The 27,286-nt window shown below is 36.0% G+C and overlaps 1 protein-coding gene across 1 annotated transcript; it reads right to left on the bottom strand.

The window, feature by feature from the left end:
- Positions 1–68: 68 nt before the first annotated feature.
- Positions 69–27,286, bottom strand: LOC118421474. The gene is made up of 15 exons (XM_035828787.1): positions 27,203–27,286; positions 25,220–25,287; positions 15,897–16,078; positions 11,393–11,476; positions 10,325–10,360; positions 10,073–10,149; positions 9,386–9,487; positions 8,960–9,018; positions 6,137–6,271; positions 5,590–5,713; positions 4,743–4,858; positions 3,855–4,070; positions 3,114–3,275; positions 2,435–2,740; positions 69–1,845 (listed from the first exon to the last, which is right to left on the bottom strand). Exons 2-15 carry the CDS (start codon positions 25,255–25,257, stop codon positions 1,242–1,244), a joined length of 2,241 nt encoding a protein of 746 aa, XP_035684680.1. The 5' UTR covers positions 25,258–25,287; positions 27,203–27,286; the 3' UTR covers positions 69–1,241.

Raw genomic sequence — 27,286 nt, 5'->3', positions numbered from 1 at the left:
ACAATGATATGTCGGATCTTGTCAGAATATCAATTGACACCAATTGCTATCTTTTGTTAACTATAAAGTTACCAACACAGAGAAAGACATTCCTTTGTTGCGTATGCTCGATTCTATCCTGTTCAATCCAGCCACTTCTTTAAGACATGGCTTGGACAAGCATTTTGGTTGTGCACTATGCCCTTTAATGCTCATATTTTAGGATTTCATTGCTAGATACTATTCATGATTTGAAATCCACTGTGGCAAGACGCCATAGATTTATCTATGGTTTAACTCCTATTCATTGATCTTATGTACCGTTATTAGAAAGATAGATCAATGAATATCATTCCAAGTGGAACCATACTTTTTAACGCACTAAAGTTTTCAGATCTCTATGCCGTATAAACATTATTACTGTAAGTAATGAGCAATTGATGACATCATACACTCACATTGCATACACCTTAGTAACACTACTAGCTAAATTTAACTACGTAACCAAATCTATTTAGCTTAGCATTGCCGTGTCTATTGTATGTTTATAGCTATTATAGGTGATACTGTTCTTAACTGTAGCAAAATGACTTATTTACATATTTTGCATATAATACATATTTTGATAATGAAAGCTTAAGTAACATTTGCTACACACCATTCTAGTCAATAGCAATTGGGAAGTACTTGCACAACAAGTGCGGGATAAGTTTTTGTCGCTACACGTCGCTTTTGATATGTAACACCGTATAAGATGCTATTGTACCATTCCCAAATTCGAACATTCCATTTCTATTTGTAATGGTAAGGGATCTATTCAATGGAACTGGAAAAAAATATTGTACTGAATGCGAAAAGTAAATCTTAGTAGAAAAACGAATTTCTCGTAAAGAAACGCTTTTGTAACAATCTTAATGCCCAGATACAGTGTGTATTATTCTGCCAAGCTTTTACAATAAACCCCCAAGTTGTGTTTTAGTTTTATATTTCACAATAAGGAACACACCAAATAGTTCTTAGAAATGATGGGAACGAAATATCTCTTCAGAAATACCTTACCTCTAGTTGCATAAAATTAACAATCTATTTCCGAATACAATATTTATAGGAGCTTCAGAATATTTTCGGAATTCTCAAAGCTTTACTTCTTTTCCTAATATACCCCACCATTGCATCATGTATAGAGTATATTGTTATAATACAAACGTTACCAAAGGGAAACTAAAGTTTGATTAAAAAATGAAAATAACCATCTAAAATGGTCAAACCCAGGTTGGGTCCCCAATCGCTCCATTTAGCCTCTTGTCTACATCATCAACCATGACGGTAAAGCTCTTTTTGTCTGATTCGATAAGGTGCCAGACAGTTTCGGAATGAGACTTCCTCGGACTATTGACGGAAAAGTCCAGCTTTAATGATGCTCGCTTCTTCTGTTGTTCCGTAGTGTGTTCCGCAGTCGCACCTTCGTCCTCTTCATCCACCTTTTCTGTCACGGTATCTTCAGACTTTTCTTCTTTTTTTGCGATTTCTTTGTCCTTCTCGAGGTCGGTAACAGGGTCCTGTTTGGGTTCTTCGCCACTAAGTCCTTCGCTGGGTGAATAGTTTGTTATCCTGACTTCTGGAATCCCACTCGTGTCGACAACTTCCTCCGCATTCTGTTGTTGGACAGCTTCCACTTTGCTTTGCTTCTCCATTGATGTGGCTTCGTCCTTTTTGTTCGCATCTGGTGTCTCCACAGTCTTGTCGGTGTCATGGTCTGGGTAGTTTTTCCCATCGGCCTCGCCTCCACGCTGCCTGAGTTCCTCACTATCCATGTTGTGGCGGCGGTGATGGTGATGATGATGGCATGTTCTCTCTTTACGCTCCCTGCAAAGACATTTCAGGTCTTTTTAAAGCAACTAATTAGCTGCTATGTTTTGGGAAGCGTTTGTATGTTTGTGTGTATGTATAGATGTTTTTTGCGTGTAATTTTGCTTGTGCACATAATTCTATGTGCACTGCAATATACACAGCATGATTGCAAGTCTTACTGTCTTCCTAAGACTTTATTACAAGCTTTAATGCTACAGCCGACATAAAAAAATCAAAATATCTTGTGAATCAAAGTGCTAGACAAAGAGCATTCGTAGCTATTGCTGAAACTTAAATATTCTGAAAATGCACATGGATCCTTCAGCGTATATTGCACATACATACGTGCACCCACACAAAAAAGTTTACAGCGTATTTAGCCACTATTTGGAGACCATGTCCTAATATTATTACATACATAAAAGAGATACTCTCGACTAGAAGAGTATTCCAGTATACTAGTAAAAAGAACGTAGACAATCTACGATTTGCCATAATTTCGCACTTCCAAGAGAGCATACCAGTTGTTTGTAGAAATCATATATTAAAAAATTCATATGATCGACTTGGGAGCATTATTACATTATCAGGTTATTACACGCACCTGCTGGCTTCTTCATCAAGACTTTCAGACGAGCAGAATTTGATTCCCCACATGTAAAACTCCTTGGAGGGCGATACCTTCCCGTGGTACCTTGGTGATTTACGATCACTCGACAGGCTGTTCGAACCCGAGGAATCTTCAACGTTGTCGTTGTTTGGCTTGGCCTCTGGTTGGGAGGATCTCTCGGCTTTACATGTGGCGGGTTGAGCTCTTCCGGGTGGCTCCAACACAAAGTGTAGATTGTTGTTCAACTTATCAGTAGAGCCGAGGGCTGCCTCCAGGCGACACTTTCTCAATGACATATACCTGGTAAAATTGGACAAAAGAAATAGACATATATTGAAATGGCATATATTGAAATACGATGAATAATATCAGACAGATACCGAAGTATCTTATCTAGGGTATAACAACCATTGTCACCATCTAAAGTTCAAAAGAACCGACGACAAGACACCTTTTTATTGCCCAATATGAGGCAAGAGTAACTAGTAACGGTTAGGTTTGAGCCTTGTCTGAACTTGCAAAACATAAGCTTTTCTTTGACAAACTTCTAACATATGAAATGTATACCACTTCCATTTCACACCATTAAATTACAGGTATTAAACATTAAAGCAAAGTGCATATCATCACTTTAGAACATTAAAATCTACACGGACTGTGACGGACATCATACCTGTTCTCACTGTCTTTTTCAAGTGGGTCCAGGCGTGTTTTTCGGATCCTCTTCGGCAGGTAGTCCTTGGAGTAGTGGATGTCTCTGTGTAACTTGTCAGTCGGAGATGTAAAACCTTCATCAACATCCGCAGCGAAGTGGACGTGCATGTCTTTCTTGCCACTGTAAGGATTAATATATATTACTGATGATGATGAAACACTGATTGTAGCCACAGGACTCGTCAGAGAAAGCACCAGTGCGCCATTATCAAACTTTACCATGTTTGCTACTGACATACAGAAATAAGGCATTGAAAATTTTACCTTCTTGCCCAAGGTGATTAATCATTTCAAATGCTATAATATATATTGTAGTGCCCTTTACTGGTTAGTCAGTTGATCTCATGGCACTTTCTTTTTGTTTCCCCTTTGCATTGATTATACCCATTGAAAACATCCAACAGGTTCTATGAATGAATGAATTCCCGTGTCTGGGGAGAACCATACCCCACGCATGTCAAAGAACCCACCACATCTGCGATGGTGCAGTGTGAGTGGTTCAAAACCTACAGTCCCTTGGCCGCAACTGGGGTGATTACTCTCTTATTGAGGTCACCCGAGTGGTGCCGGGTGTCAGCTCGCTCCAGACCCTTGCGATTTAGCCCCGCCTATTGTAAGCAATTCAGCCCCTGGCTGCCAAGACAGAGTAGTCGACCCGCCCAATAACAACAATAACAAAGAATCTGACGCTAAAGCAAACCTGAAACACGTGGCCTCCTTGCTTTCCTTCAAGAGCACCTCGAGACGTTCCGCTGCTCCCAGATGGACCGATGGTCTCGTCCATTTCATGCCCTTCTCAGATTCCGAGTTCTTTCCTTCATCATCTTCTTCCTCATCAGTCAGCTCGGTGATGTCATCGACGTCTCCTTCAGACATGGAGTCTCCCAGGCCGGACTCTTCGCTGTAGAAAGAAGATCTGTAGGCATGTTAGTATCGCTACAGAAAGAAAATTTGTAGGCATGTTAGTATCGTTATAGAAAGAAGATCTGTAGGCATGTTAGTATCGCTATAGAAAGAAGATCTGTAGGCATGTTAGTATCGCTATAGAAAGAAGATCTGTAGGCATGTTAGTATCGCTATAGAAAGAAGATCTGTAGGCATGTTAGCATCGCTACAGAAAGAAAATTTGTAGGCATGTTAGTATCGTTATAGAAAGATCTGCAGGCATGTTGGTATTAACCTTATCCAGACTTAGCTTTTTTTGGCTATCCCTGGTCTGGGATGACTCATTCGGCCCCCTCCATAATTTCAACAAGGCTAACTGTACTGTCACCAAATTTGCAGGAGGTCATGTGCTCATTCCGTTTTATAATTCTAGATACTTAAATATTATTATAATCTGATGTGACGAAAATATGACGCCATTAACTGATTTTATCGGCCAAGATTCCAACAATACACTAAAAGTCAACAATAAAGGGTTTCTTATCGACATTTAATTCTTTTAAGACTTGTGATGTTAAATCCATCATCAACGACAAAATCAAATAACCTTAAAATCCCGTGAAAACAGATTAAAAACGTTAACATATTAATATTTTTCTAACAGAATACCAGAAGTGATGAAATCCGAGTAAAATAAACTAACCTGTATAGGTCGAATTTGCCGTTGACTGCGTCTTCCACTTCCCTTACCCTCATGTCGAACTCCCTCACACGTCTTTCTATTGCCGTCACCTTGACAGCAACGTCTTGCAAGGTCATCTGTATTTACGATTATGAAAGGGTAAGAGTAACACCAAGGTCCCGTCTAAAATACTTCCTTTTTAACTTAAATGACATTTAGCGACCAAAAATCGCCTTGTTTTTTTTAACAAAATGCGTTAAAGAAATAGTGATTTCTGCAAGTTCTGTGTTTAAATGTTTGCTTTTAACTATATTTCACCATAGCTTACGTTCAGCTTATAAAGGAGCAGCTATGACAGTTAGATGTTGGTTGTTCATTTAGTTTCATTTTATGGAAAATATGCGTTCTAAGCTTTAGTTTAAGCTTAAGTTTAATTGAAACAATTGGATTTATATTACATTGACATTTAAATTCCGGCGTTTCGAAACGGGTAGAAATATATGGATAAAACTATCATATACAATTTGCCATATTTTGTAGCTGGTATAACTATTGCACAATAAAGTCTTAAGCACTTTCACGCCCACAGGCGTATGATATCAAACCCTTGCACACTGTCCTCTTTTCTTATTTTGCTATTAAAGGTATATTACTTTTAAGTCGTTAAAGTAGACCACAGAATGTGGTAATTAACATTTGTCTTGGATACATTTGCGGTGTTGCGTGTACATTTTTAGCCTATTAGTACCGAGAGTTTCCAATGACTGAACTATAACTCGATTGAACTTACCTCAACCTAAAATTGCTAATACTTGTACCCCTAATGAAAAATTTAAATTGACGGTGCAACTTTATCGAAGCTACAAACCTTAACCTCCTCTTCTTCCTCTCCGTCGAGATATTCTTTCGAGGCGCTCCTGTTGTCCTTCGAGAAGGGTTTGTTGTGTGCTTGGTAGGGCATGATAGACTCGTCTACTGGGATGGTGATGTCCCTGGCAAAAAGCATGTATACATATACATCAACTTATCTTCAGAGTGGTGGGAATTTCATTCAGCCTGCATTTAGCAGGCATGTGGGAAACACACATACACGCAAATTACAATAACAATAAAATACGTTATGTAATTTTGAGTTATTGCAAGCGCAGAACATTCAAATTGTCTGTTGTTTTGATGCACAACGTTTTTTTTATTGTCAGTCCTCTTGTTATTAATAGTTTATACTGACCGTGGTAAAGTTTAGCAGATGATACATGAAGTAGCAAGCGTATGTTTATAACTTTTCTTCTGCAAATTATTGTTGTCAAAGTAATTGCACCACAAAGTACTTGCATCGCAAAATAATGATATTTTCTAACATGCAACTTTAACACATGCCTAAAGCATGCGTAAATGTTTTGATGCTTGCTGTGTACCTGTTGTCTGTAATCCTGATGACGTTTGCATTGTCGTCCGTGGTCTTGGTTTGGTAAAGCTTGTGTTTCCTGATGTAGTTGATGACTCCGTCTGGTAGAAGATATTTCACGCTTTGTTTTCGACGCAGTGCTCTCCTGGAATTGCAATCATATCATATTACTCTTAAAAGACACCAATGATACCAGTTATCTGTTACCCATATCATCCACGATTATACCGAGGTGGCATACGTATCATATACGTACTTTGCCGTAAAATATTAATTGAAAGTTAAAATTTTATTGAGGGCGCTCGACAAATCTGATTCAAACATTTCTTTTATCAAGATATTTCTTTCTTCATGTGTGTGTAGTGTATACATATGTCGGTGTGTGCTGCAGTTTTCAGATTGATATAGACATATTATAGATATGATAAATATTGTTGATTCTATTGAAACGACACAGAACTATTAACTATTTACTGATCAGGACGTGTTGTGCCAGGTTTGTTGTTGTTATTGTCATTGAGTGGACTACTCTCTGAGTGGCTCAATGGTAAAAAGCTTACAATATATATATATATATATATACAGGTTGGGATAAATTGCAAGAGTCTGGATAAGCTGCGATTTGGCGTTTACTCAATGACCTCAATACGACATCGTATGTGGCCAAATAATCGTAGGTTTTGAACCATGATGAATTCGTATTTCTCCTCAAACACGGAACCTCCATTTAATGTTCTTTTTCGAGGCCCTGACCGATGCTACGTAATTATTTTCACCCGTGCCTTTGCCAAGGGCACAACATTGTTTGTACATTAGTGGATTCAAACCCAGAACCTACGGGTTATGAATCGAATACCCTGTGGATAGCGCCACACGAACCCACTATTTCCCATACTTTGTTAAATATCATAGCACAATTTAAGCTAAATTTCCATGATATTTATTATGGACGTCATTGACCTTATGATATTATCGGGAATAAATATCTCGAGAATGCCCATAAACATGTCCAACCAATGACTTAATAGCGGCCTCGCCGTGCTGTATTTATGGGGTGATTCGTTATAAAACTAACGGTGCTTCGGGTCAAAATCTATACCAAGAAATGGGGGTATGTGTTAACATGTGGGCGTGAGCAAGATTGATAGAATGGACGGCCCATGAGCCCTGCATACCACACTCATGCCTACGTCTCTATTAAGAAGAATAATGGCGGGTGTGATTAACTCGTGACTGCCGTTGGAGGCACCGATAGCCTTGATCTTGAAAAGTTGCGAGGTTGTTAAAACCCTTGTCCTGCTGAGCGCGTTTATATACGGGATGGACATATTTAACCTTTGTCATCCTTAGCTGTTTTGTTGTGAGTTTTGGGTATTTCTCTTGTAAAGGTTTCTTACCACTGCAAAGCCCATCGAATGGGGAAGTAAATATGCAGCAGTAGCACAGAACAGGTCAAGTTTTACTTATTTGAAGAATCAGGACAAGGGTTTTAAAATGTGACAAATTTGTCTACAATTACATTGATATCCGGGTTAAGAATTTAATGTTCGCTGCTATTAATCTTTTTTTTTTTAGATACGACAACCCACTCTTCTTTTCAAATAATACGATTGAATACATGGATTCTCAGTAACCAAAAAGCCAAACTTTGATAAAATCGGCATGTTTGTAATTAAGAAGTATGGTGTAAATGGGCCATATATATGTTAGCAACCTAAGAATTAGAATAACGTCTGATATACACATAATTACTATGCCATCAAAATACAACCAACAGATCCTTTGCACATCGAACCTTGTAGAGACAAAGCTACGACTTCATATTTCGACTGATCAAAGGTTTAATGTGTTGGATCACAAACGTTCACTGAAAAGGAAAAAAAATGCTGTCTTTCTGTACCTATTTTAAAACATTGTGCATAGCTTGAAAATCTTGAAGTGTGCCATCAAACATTGCTACTAGGCGGCACTTTCACAGTCAGCTTTACTAGTGACGTTCTTTCCTTTGTTGTTGGTAAATATAACCTTAACTTTATCATTATGTTTAGTACACAATTACATAACATTATATACAAAGTATATAATATTTAATATCTATAGAGTCCATTCCAAGACACCATGAGGGTTTTTAGGCGATATTTATAATTAGTCTGAATTATTTTGAATAAAAGAATATCTGAGCCACAATAATAAAATTATTTTCAAAAAATTGACTAAGAAAATACTCATTTATTTGAATTTCTTTGAATATTTTAGAAATATTTTGAAAGTAACTGCACAAAAATATCTTTATTTAGAATAACTGTGAAACATCTTTGTGATTATTTCACATTTACAAATATTTACAAAAAATGGTAACCTGGCCAAATGGTAAAATTAGTTTATTGCCCCCATAAAAGTAAGCCCTATTGTTGCATCTGTATATTTTTAGATTTCACTGCTGGGCACTGGTGGATCCTTTGTGGTGGGCCATTGTTGCATGGCACCCAACTATACTTTGCAAGGATGTCTTCCCAGCCCACTGAACCATTTACAAAAAATGGTAGAAAATGGTAGAAAATGGTAAATAATGGTAGAATGCTGTTATCATTATTTATAAACCATTAGAAGTATCCAATTCCACACCATGAATATTTCCAAAGTTTTACAGGACCAGGGAAATATTTATAAAGTTGAAACAGTGTTAAAAATATTTCTGAAGTATCAAATGTCCTAGACATATAATTACAAAACTTTAAAATCAATTCTAAACAATGGCAACAAACACCCGCATGATGTCTTGGAATGGACTCTATTGGAGGAATATGACTGTAATAGATTGTATGTATCTTACCTCACTTTAGTTGGTATAATTTCATTCTCAATCCAGTCAGTGACAATATGGATGCTCTCCTAGGAAGAGGGTTAAAAAAAGCCAGGCTGTTAATGAAACCCTTTTAAAGGTAAATTACGCAAAAATATACAAAACCTATAAAATTAATATTTTATATAACATGCTGCTATTAATGATACCGCATACAGCATTGAGTACATTAATGGTTAAACTAGGTGACCATGTCTGCTGTATCAACTACCGATTTATTTTAACCACTCGCTTTAATCTCTACTAAAATCTTTACAAAAAGCAATTGACATGTGCTGTAAGGTAAAAAACGTTTATGATTGTGTAATAGTAATGGTAAATAATACATATGCAAAACAAGGCATGCTGTTTACCTCCACACAAACACAGACTTACACACACTTTTTCTCGCCTTACCTTGTATTGAGAGAGTACATCGGACTCATATATGACCTGCTCTGGGTTGAATCCGTCACGTGCTATGCAGACCAGTCCAAAATGCTTTAAAATGTCCACCACCTAAAATAACATATTGGATTTACTCGTAATAGAATGTTTTCCAAATGCCAACAGCTAAAGTCAACGTAAATGAAATAAAAGTAAAGCAGAGAGACGAAAAGGCTCTTTTAAACACAGCCAACGTATATCGACGTTAACACACTTAAGCAAAATCTAGAAATACATTAATTAGAATCCATATAAATTGCCTATTTGAATGCGGTATAATAGTACTTAAGCATTATGATATTGACGATATAAAATATTCGAAAAATTATTGTTGTTTTAAACTCCACATAACCTTTACTTCAGAGCCGAACCGTTTATAATAGTTAGCGCAAAGTACAGATGTATAGACGGATATGACAATACGGCTATGGCCGTAAGGAAAATAGAGCAATGCAGTGCTATTCGACGAGGCAATGACCGCTTGCAATGGGACGTTTTTCGCCTCCAACTGCTAAAAGAACCCTTAGGAGACCATCAGCTGTCAAGCAGCCTTTTTAAACGCCATACAAAAGTATGATTGATGAGGAGAAACAAGCGTGTGGACAGATGTAGTATTACGTGCAGCTTTTGAAGTGGTGTTTAAAGATGCTATCGTACCTCGTTTTGCCTCCACACTCCGGGTTTGGCAAAAGCCTCCAGCATTTCCTGACTGCACAGTAGCAGAACGGTGATGCCTGCAAAGCAAAGATTACACGTGACCACCATAAGCAAAAAGAATACTGCAACATATATATCTATCTTTGATGAAAGATGTACTTCAAACATTCTAAAACATTTTATGTTTTTATTGACATTTGATAAAGGGTTTAGACATGAGAGAACATTGTCGACAAAAAAAACAATACTGACCTTTTTTCTTTGGTATTTCGACCTGGTGGGCATCATCTAGAATATCACAGAAAAATAAGCAAAACATTGAGGACATTAAAATAATGCTAGTTTTATTATAAATTTGACTCGATGCATTGTTTTTTCATTATCCTACAAAATTCCATTCAACAGATTTTTATTGTCGCTGATTCTAATTATTGCACTTAAGTCATTTACTTTGCCTGTCAAAGCAACTGCAGACCATCGGTTTTAATGGCTCTTTATCCAACAAGGCTTAATTGCAGTGTTAGAAAAATAACCATTTTTAATATTAAGATTCTTACTAGAGCTGTTTATTAAAATTTCTGACTTGTGATTGTTGGGCGTTCTGTGTAAATATTAAGTAGATGTATATTTTCTGCAAGCGGTCTAGTCCTTTAATGTAACCTCTCATGCCCTTGTAATCCCCAAATAGCAAAGCAGTTGACCCAGTTTTCAGCTGCAATACACCTCAATAAAGAAAGCCATTTGAGGCGATCCGTACAGAGATGAAATAAAAATAGCTATCAATTTGCAGAAAGCCATTCAAGTAGAACGTAACTAGATTTCATACTGGTCATAAAACTAAAGTTCCTTTTTGGAAAAGCAATTTCTCTTTCTCCATCCTAAATTTTCATTAACGCATGTTTAGTAGTTATTGACATGATTCACAAATATAGTTTGTTGCAGATACAAATATGCAAAGCTGTAAGTAACAAGAATTGGCCGATCAACTATGAAAGTACATTACACACTACAAATAAGAAATATAGTTAGAATTCTCGAACATTTCTGAACGTTTCTGTTATCTGACTCTCTTGACAGTTGTTTACTATAGTGTCTGACTATTATCAAAATGACAACGAGGCTGTTTTCTCGATTTACCTTTCGCAATTTAAGTGTTTAATTTCTTTATAGAAGCAATATAACTTCAATGTATAGTAGAAACTCCTTGATTCCTAGTTCCCGCTGAAGGGGAACTTCATCATCAATCTAGCATTTTTCACACATGTATCATACACTATATCCGGGACAAAAGAAAACTAATTTTTGTGTATGGTATGTCACCTGTATTTTGGTTTTCCTGGTCCATATAAGCCGGGCAGCAGAAGTTTTGTAGGATATCGACGCCATATTTGTACCACCCTATTGCTGTAAAAACATTGAAAAAATATTAGATTAAAACGTTTTGATAAAATAGAAGACACGAATTACAATATCTATACAATCAAAATACTGGTGGGTATGAAAATACTGGTGGTAAGAAAAATTAATCTTATAAACGTACATCATAACGATCATTTAAAATGTTTACTCAATATGTTCCAATTGAATATACTGTTTACAAAGACCCCAGTATAAAATGATATCATCATAATCCTGATGGTTAATCGAATAATGCAAATTGAACGTATCTTCCTAAGATCTTATTCCTTCAATTCTTTATAGATTCCGGACAAGCTGAATTACTCCTTTTTTTTACTTTTCAGTAAGCATACATGAAATATATTGGTCATGAAGATGCACGACATTTGGAATTCAAATTGAATATTTGGAGTTAACAAAATTCTGGTAAAATCTTGCGATTTATCTTAAATGGAACACCGCAAAGCAGACCGCGGAAATGCTATAGGTTCAGCTTGATATCCGGCAAACTAAATTTGCTGTAAGACATCATTTTGTTATTACTAAACGTTATCCTTTATCAAAATACCTAATCGAAGGTGGTAGAATAAGGCCATAACTCTGATCAAGACAAAATGTAAAGGGTGCCTTATATTGCCACATGTATGCGTCGGCTTTCACAAGACTAGATGGGATTAAGTACAGTAATGGACTCAGCACAGGACAGTCATCTGTAATGTTTTTTAATGCATATTTATTACCTTTGCCAGAATGGCTAAGGTTATGTTTTGGGCTTGTGAGTCTGTGTGTGTGTCTGTGTGTGTGTGTGTTAACAGCATAACTCAAGAAGTCTTGGATGAATCCCGATAATATTTGGTAGGTGGGTAGGGTTCGGGAAAACGAAGGTCAAGTTCGATAATGGGCCCCCTAGCGGCTTGCTAAGGTACTGCAGCGGAAACTCAATTTTTTATATCTCGTGTTCTGGACATGCTGTGGTCATGATTTATGGGTGGTAGATAGCCCACGGGGCAGAGAGTATGTGCTGTGAGTTTGGGCCCCCTAGCGGCTTTTTTGGTACTGCAGGCGCCGGTTTCCTTTCAAACTTTGGACGAGAATAACTCTACAACGTCATGATTTTTGGTATGTAGATAGCCCAAGTAATGGAATGAAATGTACATAATGGAACACTAATTATGTAAATCAACAGCTAATTTGCATAAATAAAGTTTAGAAATCCACTGCATTCCATGATAGGACTTTCAAACTTGTCACATATGTAGCTGAGAAGGAGAGAAATGTCAATAGATATCAATTATGCAAATGTGGCCTCATTTGCATAATTAATGAGAAAATTTGAACATGTTGACGGATCATCATGTTTTTTGGTATGTAGGTAGCGTAAGTGAAGACCTACATAATGAGATACCAATTATGCAAATCAACAGATAATTTGCATAATTAATGAGGACATTTTATAAATCCACTACATTCCATGATAGGACTTTGAAACTTGTCACATATGTAGCTGAGAGGAGAGAAATGGCAATACATATTTATCATGCAAATGATGATCTCATTTGCATAATTAATGAGAAAATGTGAACGTGTTGACGGATCGTCATGATTTTCGGCATGTAGATAGCCTAAGTGAAGACTTATATAATGTGATACTTATTATGCAAATTAACAGCTAATTTGCATAATTGATGAGGAAAAGTTTATAAATCCACTGCATTCCATTATAGTACTTTCATCAAAGTTGTCACATATGTAACTGAGAAAGAGGGAAGAGAGTAAGGGGTGTATTTAAAGACTTTGAAAGAGAATAAGTCAAGAATGGATCAAAGGATCATCATGATTTTTGGTATGCTGATAGCTTAAGTTATGCTTGATACAATTTGATATCAATTAATTGTAACTTGGGATCTAATTTGCATAATCAATGCCGAAATTTTATAAACCAACTCCAAGCATATAATTATGAAGAAAATGAAATGAGTAACGCATTTGTCTACAGACATCATTCTACATAACAAACCTGGTTTATTTGGCAAAGGTATGTGTTCGTGGAACTCTAGTTGGTAAATGGAATAGGCAAGTTAGATAGGACAGGCATTCATAGTTGTTAAGAAATGTATCATATATCAGACTTTGCCTAGTATTTCGCCCATGAATATTTTCAACAATTTTGAAACAAGAAGGCATAACAGGGTTCTTTCCTCACAACAATAAACTTTCAGGGAGCTATCAATTTCATTGTTTATTGCAACTGGACAATATTGATTTTTATTACAGGACAGATCCCTTTCTTGCATAAAGTGCAATATTTGAAGCTATGGACCGCATGTATGACAATTCTTCAAGTTTTGGACGGCATTGTCAGAAGTGTCACCTTAGCTGCAGCGTCGAATTCTATCGGTAAATTGCCACGGGAAGGTGAACTACGGTCAGCAAAACGTCAGTTCTTGAGTGTAAATGGTTGTGAAAAAGAACACTTTTTTTGCCTCTTTTTTTTAATTTCCAAAGGAAAGTATCATTCGGGTTGGAACATGCACAAGGTACATTATGTGTCTATTGCAAAAAATTCTGATTTAAAATTTTACTAATGGCTGCTAAATTTTGATCGACTTAGATAACAACACGAACCACTAGTTTTTCCCTTTTTTATGTTTCATACTTTTCAAAGTCTCAAATATTATGAGGCCGGATGTGATGTACTGGTATGAGTCACAATCAATCCATTTTCCGATAGAGCTCAATGCATTTTGATGCAATAGTAATGCATTTGTTAATATTGTACGGCATTTTGATTTCTCCAGGTGATGCTAAAACTAAACCAGCACCAACTTTGATCGTTAATGCACATAAATGTGACGAGAATCTTGACGGAAACGAATCGCGTATCATGTATTATAAGTTTGATATATATTCATTATGTATCAATCATGCACCATTGTCTTTTGAGAGCAATTTCAAATGCAATCTGGCACATTCATGTATCATACATCTCCTCAATTGTCCGTGGTAAATGTAATTTTTGCTAATGTCAATGCCTTTTTATTGGCATGTTGTTGTGAAAAAGTACATTTTTTATTTATAGTATCAAAGGTGTTCTATAGAGAGATTAAGCATCGGATATGGAAACAAACTGGTATCATTTTTTTATCAAAAAGGAAACCTAGCTACTTGTAACATAACAACAGATCTGCCAGAGGCATTATCCTGCTTGAACCAGTAGCCCTTTGACTAGTCCCCATATCGATGACCTCTAGTGCCTTGAAAGCTTGTGACTTGCAAGAAATTGGATTTTTAATTATTCAGGAACATGTCACAGGGCCACAGTCATAGCTCCCAGGATATCGATCAGCTTAATAAAGTGTACTTCAGAATAATGGACTATAAGCCGACTAGCTGAATTTTCGTACTGTTTCGCAGCAGCTTTCACCGTATATAAACAATCTCGTGATTTTCTTTTTATCGCGATTTTTAAGGAAAAATTTCGAAAATTTCGAAAATTTTCCGATTTTTTTAGTATATTATCTTTGAGCATTAACAAATAACACGAGATTTTCAAATATGTAATTTCTGTAGTAATTACCACAAATGCACCTATAAGTGCTAAGAGCTTCCAAATAGTGTCATTCCATATTTTGAGGACACTAGAAGCCGGGCTCTAGTTGTGCAAACGACCACGCTTCATTTCCTTTGTACTGGCGCTGTCGGTTATTGTTACTCTTCCTTTCAATAAGAGTAGTATTACTAATGGCAGTAGTGGGTTAAGGACAAATGAGATTTACTAACGGATTAGTTAAAGCTTTACCCATACAGTATTGCATCAGTGGATTCTAAATGATTGATGTATAAAGGTTTTCATTATTTTACAAAAGCAAAGTAAACGGGGATCAATAAGTTTGGAACCTTTCCAGGTAGTAATGCGCACGACTTAAATTACGAGGCATTATATTATTTTAACACACAAAGCCTTCTATGCATGTTTACCAAAATTTAAAGAATTGTGATGAGTGTAATGAGATAGTATCAAAGCTGGTAAAGGAGTACAGCCTTCACTAAAACAGGGAGGAGTATTTCTATTTATCTCAATAGGCAGCTGACCTCCTCTGGTCGGCTACAATGTTTGGCCAGCTTTTAAACTATATTATGCCACCGGGAATTTGCTTGAAGATTAGAAAGAGTGAATTAAGAATTAACGAAGGCATCATAGTAAAAGGTTAAAGTAAAATCTACCGATTTTTTTTTCAAAACATTACATTTGTTTATTTATTTTGCAGCCGCTATTTGAAATTTACATTATGGTTGAAAAAAATTTTAAACGGCTATAAATTGACGCGCGCGTGGATATTCTCCATCAAATGGACCTAATATTTGTACGGTCAACTTTTTTCAAATTGCTCTACCTATTTCTATAATTTATAAAACACTGTCTTACGCTTTCCGTTGAGATCTTTGTTGATGTTTGGTGGTGGAGGAAGAGGCTTCTTCTGTTTTTTGACTGGCTGGGTACAACAAGGACTGCTGATCTTAAATCTCCTCTCCAAGGCAGTCTTGTGATGACGTAGAAGATTTAGAGGTCTGACGTGGCCATCTTGTGTGCTTTCCCAAGCGTCAACTCTGGAAAAGAAAGAAATATGATTTAAACATTTGCATGGCTGACATGGTAAATGTGACAGTTATTTCAAATTAACTACTTAACTATGTAAAGACATAATCTCTGGGTTGAGTTGATTTATTCTAAATCAAAGTTTAGCTTGAATCTTCAACACAAAAGTACATGACAGAGTTAAACTGCTTCAAAAGTTTCCCTGCCTAAGTATAGAAGCAACTGAACACTTTTTACTGGGCAAAATAAGAATCTTTGACAGGGGAGAATGTCATTTCTTAAAAAAAAAGAATCCATTTAAAAACGGGGCTTTACAAAAATCTTATGAGACAGGTGGCACCTACAACGTATGATCTACTTTTTACCGTCTCAGGGGTTTAATCAGAATAAACTGACGTCATGGTTCATGTTGACAAAGACATGACTGTGAAAAATTTGGTCAATTACAGTTTTTTTAGAATCATGGCTTATTCAGAATGACTTTTACACACACATATGAAAATTGCGCTTGATATGTTTGCAACGAGATGATGCCATGTCAAAATACGATGAAATCTAGAATTACAGAATGTTTGCACGTGATGTAGATAACTGTGCGTCCAAGTAACTCGATTGTCTGGAGAAGCGATATCCATCTAGATAACAATGGTGACCTACGTTGGTGGAATTGTTATAGCCCATGGTAAGGGTTACAAAATTGGTGATTGTGGGTTTATATATCTGTCCAATTTCGATTTCAAAATAACCTAAGAAGCTGTAATTGACAGACTTACACGGTGCAATGAATAGTAGTTTTGCGTATGAAGTTACAATTTTACTTTAATTTGGCTTGGTATCAAACAATTTTGCTCAAGGGAACTCAATCAATGCACAAACTCAATTTGTCATATACGAGAAACAAGACTCTATGCGCACATCATGCTACTCGGGGACATCCGTCGGCGAAACTGCCTGTTTGGATGAACCCTACTTTCTCAACAGTTACCGTTAGTTCCTAACCGTTAGTTTCACATCCAGACAGGCGGTTTCGCCGTTGGATGTCCCTGCGTATGAGGATGTGTGCACAATACTTACAAGTTACAAGTGAAGCTCTCCTAGCTCTTTTTTAACAAGCATAACGAAAGCTGACCAGAACTAATTAATGATAGTTAATAACTTCCCATCCAAGGACTGCCACTTTTTCCGGCATTGTGTATGTCGATTGACACAGAATTTGAAAGCATATTTCAGTGGCATGGCACGATCACTAGGCATAAGACAACATACTTGAAATGTCGTCTAACAATGACGGAAATTTTTGTATCTTTTTCTGATATTAGAGCTTGCAACGTTACCGTTCATTCAATGACACAATAAAAACAATAATTGTATTCGTTTGCCGGAATATGACTTGTACTGCCTATTAGTAGACTAACTATTAGAATCAGTATACTATTCTATATGATCTCCAAATATATACAACAGCTAAACAACAAGTTAAAACTAAATTTATGTTGTATTCAATAGCAAACACTTAGTAACGGTGAAAAAGGCAATTCGTAGAATACATTGCATGTGCTTATGGGATCGAAGTATCAGTGTCCGCATCGACAATATAAACAAGACAAATGGCAATTCACATCGATATTAGGCTTTCTTGTCATCGTTATTAATGGGAATTTATTACAAATTCAATAGAGGGACTTCAGGATACGCCTGTATCAATACGAACAGAAAGGTTGAAGTGTAAAAACGGATGCCGAAGAAATGAAACATCCGATACTCATCAAGAAGTCCATCATTTCTTTTCAACTCGATGTTGAGCAAAACCACAATTAGCTAGATTGTGAACAAGATTGTGATTGCAAGTTTAGCTAGCAGGAAACATCAAGAAATATTTGTAACGTTGCATAAAAATGTTGATTTATGAAATAAATCTTGTGAAAGAAATTTCGTTTTTAGAATGAACAAAAAAGGGTCAATTTTATCAATCGTTGTATACGTAGATAAAGAAGCAAATATGCAAAATTAACGTAAATATTCCAACCACTACAGCAACCTGTTGATCTGAAAATGTGCATCTTTACATCCCACACGTAAAATCAGTATCATTTATTATAATGATTATTATCAATGTAATACACGTGTTTTCTTTAATTTTCTTCCCTACCTCTGAGGAGTGCCTAAGTTGCATACAGTTCTTGTTGCCCTTATGAAGAACCATGTGTTATTCACAAGAAACTGCGTGATATACAGTAAATTGTATAAATAACAAACGTGCCTGCTGGTAAAGCCATGGGACTTAATAACCAAAATCTGCCAGCCGGTGTGCATAACTCAAGGTATGCTCGTAAACGCGGTAGCATTCTAATATGCACTTACTTTCATGGTTTTTTATTATGTTTGATAGATGTTACCAAGTAAAAGTAATGACACAATATATGTTACATGCAGTGAACTACTACTGTTAAGCTCCAAGGAGAACAATAGAATTTTGCTAAAAACTGAAATGCAAAACAAGAACCACTCACTTTCTTAGACAATTTATTGTCAGTGTCTAATCAAGCGATTTCCTTAATATCTTGAATTTTCAAATGTTATGATTTTGTAGAGAATCAGTTGTAAATTATTTCATTATTAAATGATAACTTTAAGATTAGAAAAAAAATAATGTGTGATTCATTATCAAATGAAGCCATTCACCATCTTTAGTCATGCTAAGTTTTACCAGTCTGAAAAATCAGAGCTTGTATAGATTGACTTCATAGTCTGTAAACTAAACTAAAGAAATTAAACAAAAACAGAAGTTGGAACAATGTTTCTGACAGATTTATTCATGACCAAAAACGCAATAACTACGAGCTAAAGTTATATCACACTAGAATAACATCTTGATGTCGACGTTATTGTATCTAGTATGTTTGGACGTATGTGCAACATTATAACTTGTATATATAACAAATGCACTGTAGAAAAACCTTTATATTCCAGTACATGGTTTATGAAGTTAATACATCTACACGACCGTATAATTCCTAAACTCATAACATATATGGGCTAGACAAACGAATAGACGAACTGAATGTGCCATACAAGTCTCATATTACTCCATGTGAGAAATCCAATTATTTTTAGGATTCTTATTGTCAGACACACAATATGTCTATGGCATGGTGTTATTATTCATATTGGCCACCGGATCTATTGTAGAAGTCTTGTTAATGCTGCCATTTGTTTCCCAAAGCAGTGGGCCAATAGTGAATAAGAGCTAAAAGGTAAGTTGGCTAAAAGCCAACACTATTGAAAAAGATATGGAAGAAATGTTCTTTAATGTTTTTGAAGAAAGTGATGAAAACATAACATTATATCGTTGTTGAAAAACGACTGAGCCATTTGTATGCGCAGAGAAATAACGTATTTAGTATCAATCAACGCATTCTTTTAAAAAGTGAATCGTGAAGTTAACTTAAGCCAGCCAGCCCAATCTAAATTCGTTTTTGCAGATTTGCTATGAGGTTAATATATATACAAGTTGCCAAAAAGTTTCATTAAAATTCCAGATAGCATTCAGTTCTCTATAACCAATGCGATGGTAAAGCGGGTAATGTTATTAACAGTTTCTTCTTACATCATCATCATAAGGGGCTTACATATTAAGAACTAACAATACTTTAATCTTTACACTTTTCCTACCTCTGAAGGGAATGAGAGATATTTTGAAGACATTTCATCGATTGGACATTGGCGTCATACAAAACTAATAAACTTCTAGACGAAAAATTCTGCGGGCGTACTTGATAAAATGTGTGATTCTGGCAACGTTTTTCTTTGTTTTCCGCATGAACAAAAAGCTAGAAAATGTCTACATTTAGGAGTACCATCCCTAGGGAGAACATCATCATTTGCGAGGCTGGGATGAGTTAAGGCTAGAGCAAGAGGGTGAATGACTTGAGTGGATTATGCAGGAGTAGAATCACATTAGCAAACCAGCTCTGGTCTTATGATGCCCCCACTGCTACATGTCTGACGCACTGCAGAGGATGAGTACATCAATCATACCCATCAGTGTTGCAGTAGAGGTAGTTCAACACAAGATCATTTTGCAAAAAGTCAAAGAAACAGTACCTCTCAAAACTTGAAGACATTGAAGCATCACACTCTGTCCTCCAAACTGCCTTTTTATGGGCTACAGAGGGGGAGGTTTATTGGTATAGTTGCCTGGAGATGTCGGGAATGAAACTAAGCCGAGACAGTGTTGAAGGTTTAATGCACACCGACTACCATCGGCTTCAAGCAGTTATGTACGTGACCAGAAAGTATTCTTCCAGTTGGTTTCCAAGAATCAAAAGTTTGTACTTGATATTTTCACTGAATATTGCAGAATGTAAAGTTTACAGTTGATGGTCTTTTACTGGACATTTCAGAACTAAAAGTTAATTAATACTTGATATTCTTGGATATTTATGTGTACATTGTAAGGGTTATTTTACCCATACATGTAGTATACAATAGTAAAGATTTGTTTGACAGGAAATAATAACAGCTGCAATAGCCTGGGTCTGTACATAATTTTTAAATCTTTTTTGTACTTAAAATATTGTGTTTTCTTTGGTTTTTCTTGTGCTTTTGAGTTTGTTCATGGGGTCATGGGGTTTCAAACTTCCTTTAAATCAATTCTTCAAAGTGTGTAGGTACAAAGAACCCACTGAAAGATCAACAGTAATGGATTTTTTTCTATGTGGTTATCAATTGTTTGCTTTGCTTTTTCCTGGGCGGAATGCCCCTGAAGGGGGCTTTGCCCAGTAATGTTTAGAAATAGAAATAGAAATAGATTTATTCGCCTTTGAAAAGAGAAATACAGCAAAGCCTACCGAACTAGATAGAGGCAATTATAAAGGGCTAGTCATAATAACCGAACAATAAACAAATCGCAACTTAAACGGTTCCATTAATACCAAAGGACAGAACTAGGGAGAATGAATAGCAAGTTCAATATGTTTCAATTTAATTAATCGCGATGTCTGGCGGAAAGCGACCAACACCATTGCATCAACATTCGAGACTGAGAGGGTAGCAGCCGTCGAGGCGAACAAAAATGCGAGGAAGACCCGTCAAAATAAGACACAGGTATGATTTGCTGCCCATCCATCCTGTCGCAATACTAGTAACTTACCACCGTCAAACTGAAAGTAACAACTTTAACGATCATATTGATAACCAACACAATAAAGGAGGTTTGTTTAAAGCTTGCCGTCCTTCACCGTGCAAGCAGATAATACCATATAAAAATTTCAATCCATGACGACCTTTGATGTAACAAAGATTATAGAGTCTTTTGTTTACGAGTGTTCACCGCCACAGTCATGATTTTAAGGTCTTGTTCGTGATAGAGGTACCTTTTAATGTTAAGTCATACGTTTTAGACCCCATTTACACATGGTGTGTCTATGTAGCCAACTCAGTAAGCAATGTAATGTTCTGAAGGACACGTTAGTCTATAATGAAGTATAAGGAAAAAGTTTCTGTCTCCAGACATATGTAATTACTAATCCTAACTTAGACGGTTCTATGTCCCTGCCTATCTTAAAGGCATACTACGTAGTTATTTGTGCTCAAATTTGAAATATTCTAGAACTAAGAAATCTAAGATTTACTACCACTTTTTGACACTTTTGTGTCATTATTTCACGTTTGCAACGAAAGAATTAGCCTACAAAACATTCTGCTCTAGGCTCGCTGTAACCTGTTGACGTCCCTAGTTAGACCCTCCTGTTTGAAAGCAACAACGGTAGGTCCCCCGGGGTGGGGTAATCAGTTAGGGACTATGTAGACTGGAGATAAAGGCTGCACAATGAAGATCTTCTTCTTTGGAAACACTCATATCTAATCACTCTAAGATAGCATATAAACATGAACTTATTAAGTCTATTTTGTAGGGTATCAACAAGCTGAGGCCATATTCCCTTCAAAACTGCAAGAAACCTTGTACAGAAAACTAATAAACTGTACTCAGAGGAAACTGTCAACTGGCCCCCCACTGGGAAGCCAGGCTGATAGGGAACACCAGCCGTCTGTGCCCATCTGTTGGTTGGGAGATCACAATTTTTATACATCATGCTTATGTAGTGCAATGATGTCACAGCATCATCCCTGAATATTGGTATGCAATGCTATAGGGCTGATTGAACTAACAATGTTAAGAAAAAGTAGGAAAAGCTACTTTGTTTTGTTCAAAAACTACGTAGTATACCTTTAAGACACTGGCAAATGTTTTGCGTGATTAATTAGTTGAATGTTTTTTTTAGCATTCCCTAGCCTAGGGGTCCTTTCTTACTAGGAAAAGTCACCAAGTTCCGTTGTCCTAGCACAAGTCGTTTGGGAGTTAAACGACGTCAAAGTTGGCGCAGGCACTTTTAGCAGCCCCCCCCCCCCCCCTCCAGCCCCCCACTCCCTCTGGTTGGATTAAGGAATTGGCATTTTTTGTAAGGTCCTGTTTTATAAGCTTTTTAAACAACAAAAAGACGACCATTTAAGCGGTACCATTTGTCTAAAAACTTACCGTCCTTGGCCGTGCAAGCAGATAATGACATTAATACTTTACTACATAATGACCTCACATGTAACAAAGATCACGAAATCCTTTGTTTACGAGTGTACACTGACACGGTCATGTTTTAGTAAGATAGTATCCGTGATGGAGTAACATTTTAATGCCAAGTCATCCGTTTCAGGGCCCATGTACACACCAAGGGCGAGTCTATGTGGCCATTTCAGTAAGCAATACAATGTTTTAAAAGAGAAGTTAGTCTGTATAAGTATAAGAAAAAATGAACATTTTAGGTACTTACTGTTTCCAAACATATTATATCATCATTCCTAAACTAGACAGTTTATAACCCCTGTTATCCACAAAAACTAATATATTAATGAAATATTCCAATGCGTATGTCTCTTCACTCACAACAAGCGTTCATCGATATCATTTTGATAATGAAGAAAACAACAACCATGAAAAAGTCTAATTTGTCTAAATTCTTTGTTGTTCATAAAGGTAGATGGTATATAAGATTGCTTTGCAGACAAGCGCAATTAAAAGATACAATAAAGGTTTAATCTTTCACATAAATTTGAGGCATCGGCTTCTCTATATGGCCCTTTTTTATTAGTTTTTTTTAAAGTGATAATGACGAATATAGTCGGCAAAATAACATCTGTCTCGAAGCTTGCCGTCCTTGGCCGTGTAGGCATATAATTACATTAATACTTTACTACATAATGACCTCAACTGTAACAAAGATCACGGAATCCTTTGTTTACGAGTGTACACTGACACGGTCATGTTTTTGTGAGATATTATCCGTGATGGAGTAAGCTTTTAATGCCAAGTCAGTCGTTTTAGTGCCCATATACACACCAAGGGCGAGTCTATGTGGCAATTTCAGTAAGCAATGCGATGTCGTAAAGAGATTGAAGTTTGTCTGTATAAGTATTTAAAAAAAGAACATTTTAGGTACTTACTGTTTCCAAACATATTATATCATCATTCCTAAACTAGACACTTTATAACCCCTGTTATCTACAAAAACTAATATATTAATGAAATATTCCAATGCGTATGTCTCTTCACACACAACAAGCGTTCTAACCATTTTGATAATGAAGAAAACGACAACCATGAAAAAGTCTAATTTGTCTAAATTCTTCATAAAGGTAGATGGTATATAAGATTGCTTTGCAGACAAGCGCAATTAAAAGATACAATAAAGGTTTAATCTTTCACATAAATTTGAGGCATCGGCTTCTCTATATGGCCCTTTTTCATTAGTTTTTTTAAAGTGATAATGACCAATATAGTCAAAAAATAACATCTGTCTCGAAGCTTGCCGTCCTTGGCCGTGTAGGCATATAATTACATTAATACTTTATTACATAATGACCTCAACTGTAAAAAAGATCACGGAATCCTTTGTTTACGAGTATACTATGACACGGTCATGCTTTTGTAAGATAGTATCCGTGATGGAGTAAGCTTTTAATGCCAAGTCAGTCGTTTTAGAGCCCATATACACACCAAGGGCGAATCTATGTGGCAATTTCAGTAAGCAATGCGATGTCGTAAAGAGATTGAAGTTTGGCTGTATAAGTATTAAAAAAATGAACATTTTAGGTACTTACTGTTTCCAAACATATTATATCATCATTCCTGAACTAGACACTTTATAACCCCTGTTATCTACAAAAACTAATATATTAATGTAATATTACAATGCGTATGTCTCTTCACACACAATAAGCGTTCTAACCATTTTGATAATGAAGAAAACAACAACCATGAAAAAGTCTAATTTGTCTAAATTCTTTGTTGTTCATAAAGGTAGATGGTATATAAGATTGCTTTGCAGACAAGCGCAATTAAAAGATATAATAAAGGTTTAATCTTTCACATAAATTTGAGGTATCGACTTTCCTATATGGTCCTTTTCATAAGTTTTTTTAAACTGATAATGACAAATATAAACGAAAAATAACATCTGTCTAGAAGGTTGGCGTCCTTGGCTGTGCAAGCATATAATGACATTAATACTTAACTACATAATGACCTCAACTGTAAAAAAGATCATGGAATCCTTTGTTTACGAGTGTACAATGACACGGTCATGTTTTTGTAAGATATATTTCGTGATAAAGTAAGCTTTTAATGCCAAGTCATTCGTTTAAGGGCCCATTTAATCACAATGGGAGTGTCTGTGTGGCCATTTCAGTAAGAAATATACAGTACTAAAAGATGAGATTGTCCCCATGATAAAGTATAAGGCAAACGGAGCATTTTAATATACATATTTTTTTTGTCACACAAAAAAGAATCCATGACTAAACCAAACGTAAATTAGTTCGTCCTACTTGCTATAGACCGGCGTGTTTAATGTGATCAATCAATTTGGAATGTTTCAATTTGTCTTTATCTACCTATAGTAAACAATTTTAATATTTTGATATCTATAAAACAATAAAAACGTTGCTTATGAAATGTAGACGACACACAATGTTTTTGCCAATATATGCTATTTAATTCGATAAACATTGTATTCACTTAAAAACATAACTTCAAGTAAATATGTTCATGTATGCCCTGAGTCTATACATCCTGTTTAATTATAATATATATTACGTACCTTATCCATTTGGAATCTTGCAGAGAAATCTTGCACATTTCCACCCTATGTCGGCTAGACACAAGTTCCTGTAGGTCCAGAAAAGAGAGCATTATTAGTAAAGTGTTAACCAATAACACATTGATTACATTTATGTCTCTTCTTTATTTTACTTCTTTAAACTAGTTTAAGACAGAAAGAAAACAAGGTGACATAACTTTGTTTGTTTATATTTTCTGCTTGTCGTGCCATCTACTTAAAGAAATAGCTGATTTGTGTGCTGACAACAGAAAATTATTCATTCAGAATTTATTTATTGCAGTCGGAATATGTTTCAGTATCTTTTAGAATACCATTGAATTCCAGTACATATTGCTATTTACTGCTGTACACAAAATGTAATTATAAAATAGAACGGGTGATTATATTTAAAAGCAAACCGGACAGCATTATTCTATTAAGTCATCCGTCAAAATTTGGGAATTATCTATGACTTTCAGGAATATCCATAGATTTCCTTTACGAAGATCACCGTTGTGTGATTGCTCCTTTATTATGACGCAGATGTTTAGGCGCCAACATGATTAAGTTTTAACTTACTTCAATGCCCAGAACGTCCAACCTTAATGTGTGGTGCTTACGGAAATGGGAGACGTGATTTCCCATTAAATTCCCAAACGAAATGCCTATTAGAAAGACGTCCGTACACATGCAAAAATTAAAGTTTGCAATAGCAGCACTTAGTTTTTAATTTACACCATCACATACAACCCCCCTAACCCCCTACCCCCCCCCCCCCCCACACACACACACCAACCAACATGTAAAAGTACATATATCTCATCTGATAGACCAAATATGTTGCCTTATCCATGTCTATAGATATCAATATGTGTCGGTTTAGTTGTACTGTGAGTAGTTGTTAGACCTTACTTCGCTGTACTTTTGTCGTGTCAATAAATATTTCTATTTTCTCTACAGACATTACATATAAGTTCGCTTGCACGTACACACACACACACGCACGCGCACACACACACACACAAGCGTACACACAATGTCTACATAACAGTCTGAGAGCAAAAAAGGACAAACAAGGAGAGCAGAAAGTAATGGAGTGGCAGGGAAAGTAATAGAGACATGGGGCTGGGAAATGTATGATGATCATAATAATGACGGAAAATTATGCAAACATTGACATTGCTCTTCCACTAGTAACACATGTTTTAGTATTGATGCAAGCAACATACCCGACTTTTGAGCATGCCTGTATCCATAAATGTCGACAGCGATACGTTTGTCCAAAGCCTATAGCCTTTAGAAAATACGTAGATTGAGATGGAAAATATTGACGTTTAGTCTAAAATGGTCTTACCAAGGTCTCCTGCCAGCTTCTTAGTGAATGAATGGGGTAGAATTGTGTGTATTGACAAAGTTAATTGCCGTATTTGGTTCGCGGGATTATGTTATCCGTGCTGTCTAATGAAATACCTCAAGTCATTAACCATCTGATATACGCTAAGTGTACTTGGCCTAATTGGGCGTGGCTATCATTACTAGAAAATTTGTTTTTCTGTACAGCAATATTGCCTAAATGATAGTTACCGCATTTTATAAAAATTATGCCTTTTATACATCAGTCGCACACATTTTGCATACCATAGCCTAAGATATTTAGACGTGTATAGATGAATAATATGACAGGGAGCTATTCTTTATAAATAATCATTATAAACTTGATTTCATTTCACCATTTCTAATTCATATTGTATCATTCAGATTTCTACTCATAGAAGATTAACTTAAAACACAATAAAACAAATTAATCTAAAACAACGTATTCTCGTATCAAATCATAAGGGTACTTTCTTTCGTTTATAAGATTTCTCATTCGTTATAACAGTAAGATTTCAAAAGTACTTGATGTCATAACGATAGAATGTATTAAACTAATTTTGGTTACTATAGTACACTACCAACTAAGTAGTTTAAGTAGTTTCTTACCTGTTTTTTATTGTCATGGCTGATTGGCGAGATGATCCCTGCTACAACTGTCAAGTTTCCTTTCTTCTGTAGATAATCCCGGGC

The sequence above is a fragment of the Branchiostoma floridae genome, chromosome 8 (assembly GCF_000003815.2).
Source record: "Branchiostoma floridae strain S238N-H82 chromosome 8, Bfl_VNyyK, whole genome shotgun sequence".
Taxonomy (NCBI): domain Eukaryota; kingdom Metazoa; phylum Chordata; class Leptocardii; order Amphioxiformes; family Branchiostomatidae; genus Branchiostoma; species Branchiostoma floridae.
This window is presented reverse-complemented; position numbering and strand designations above follow the sequence as displayed.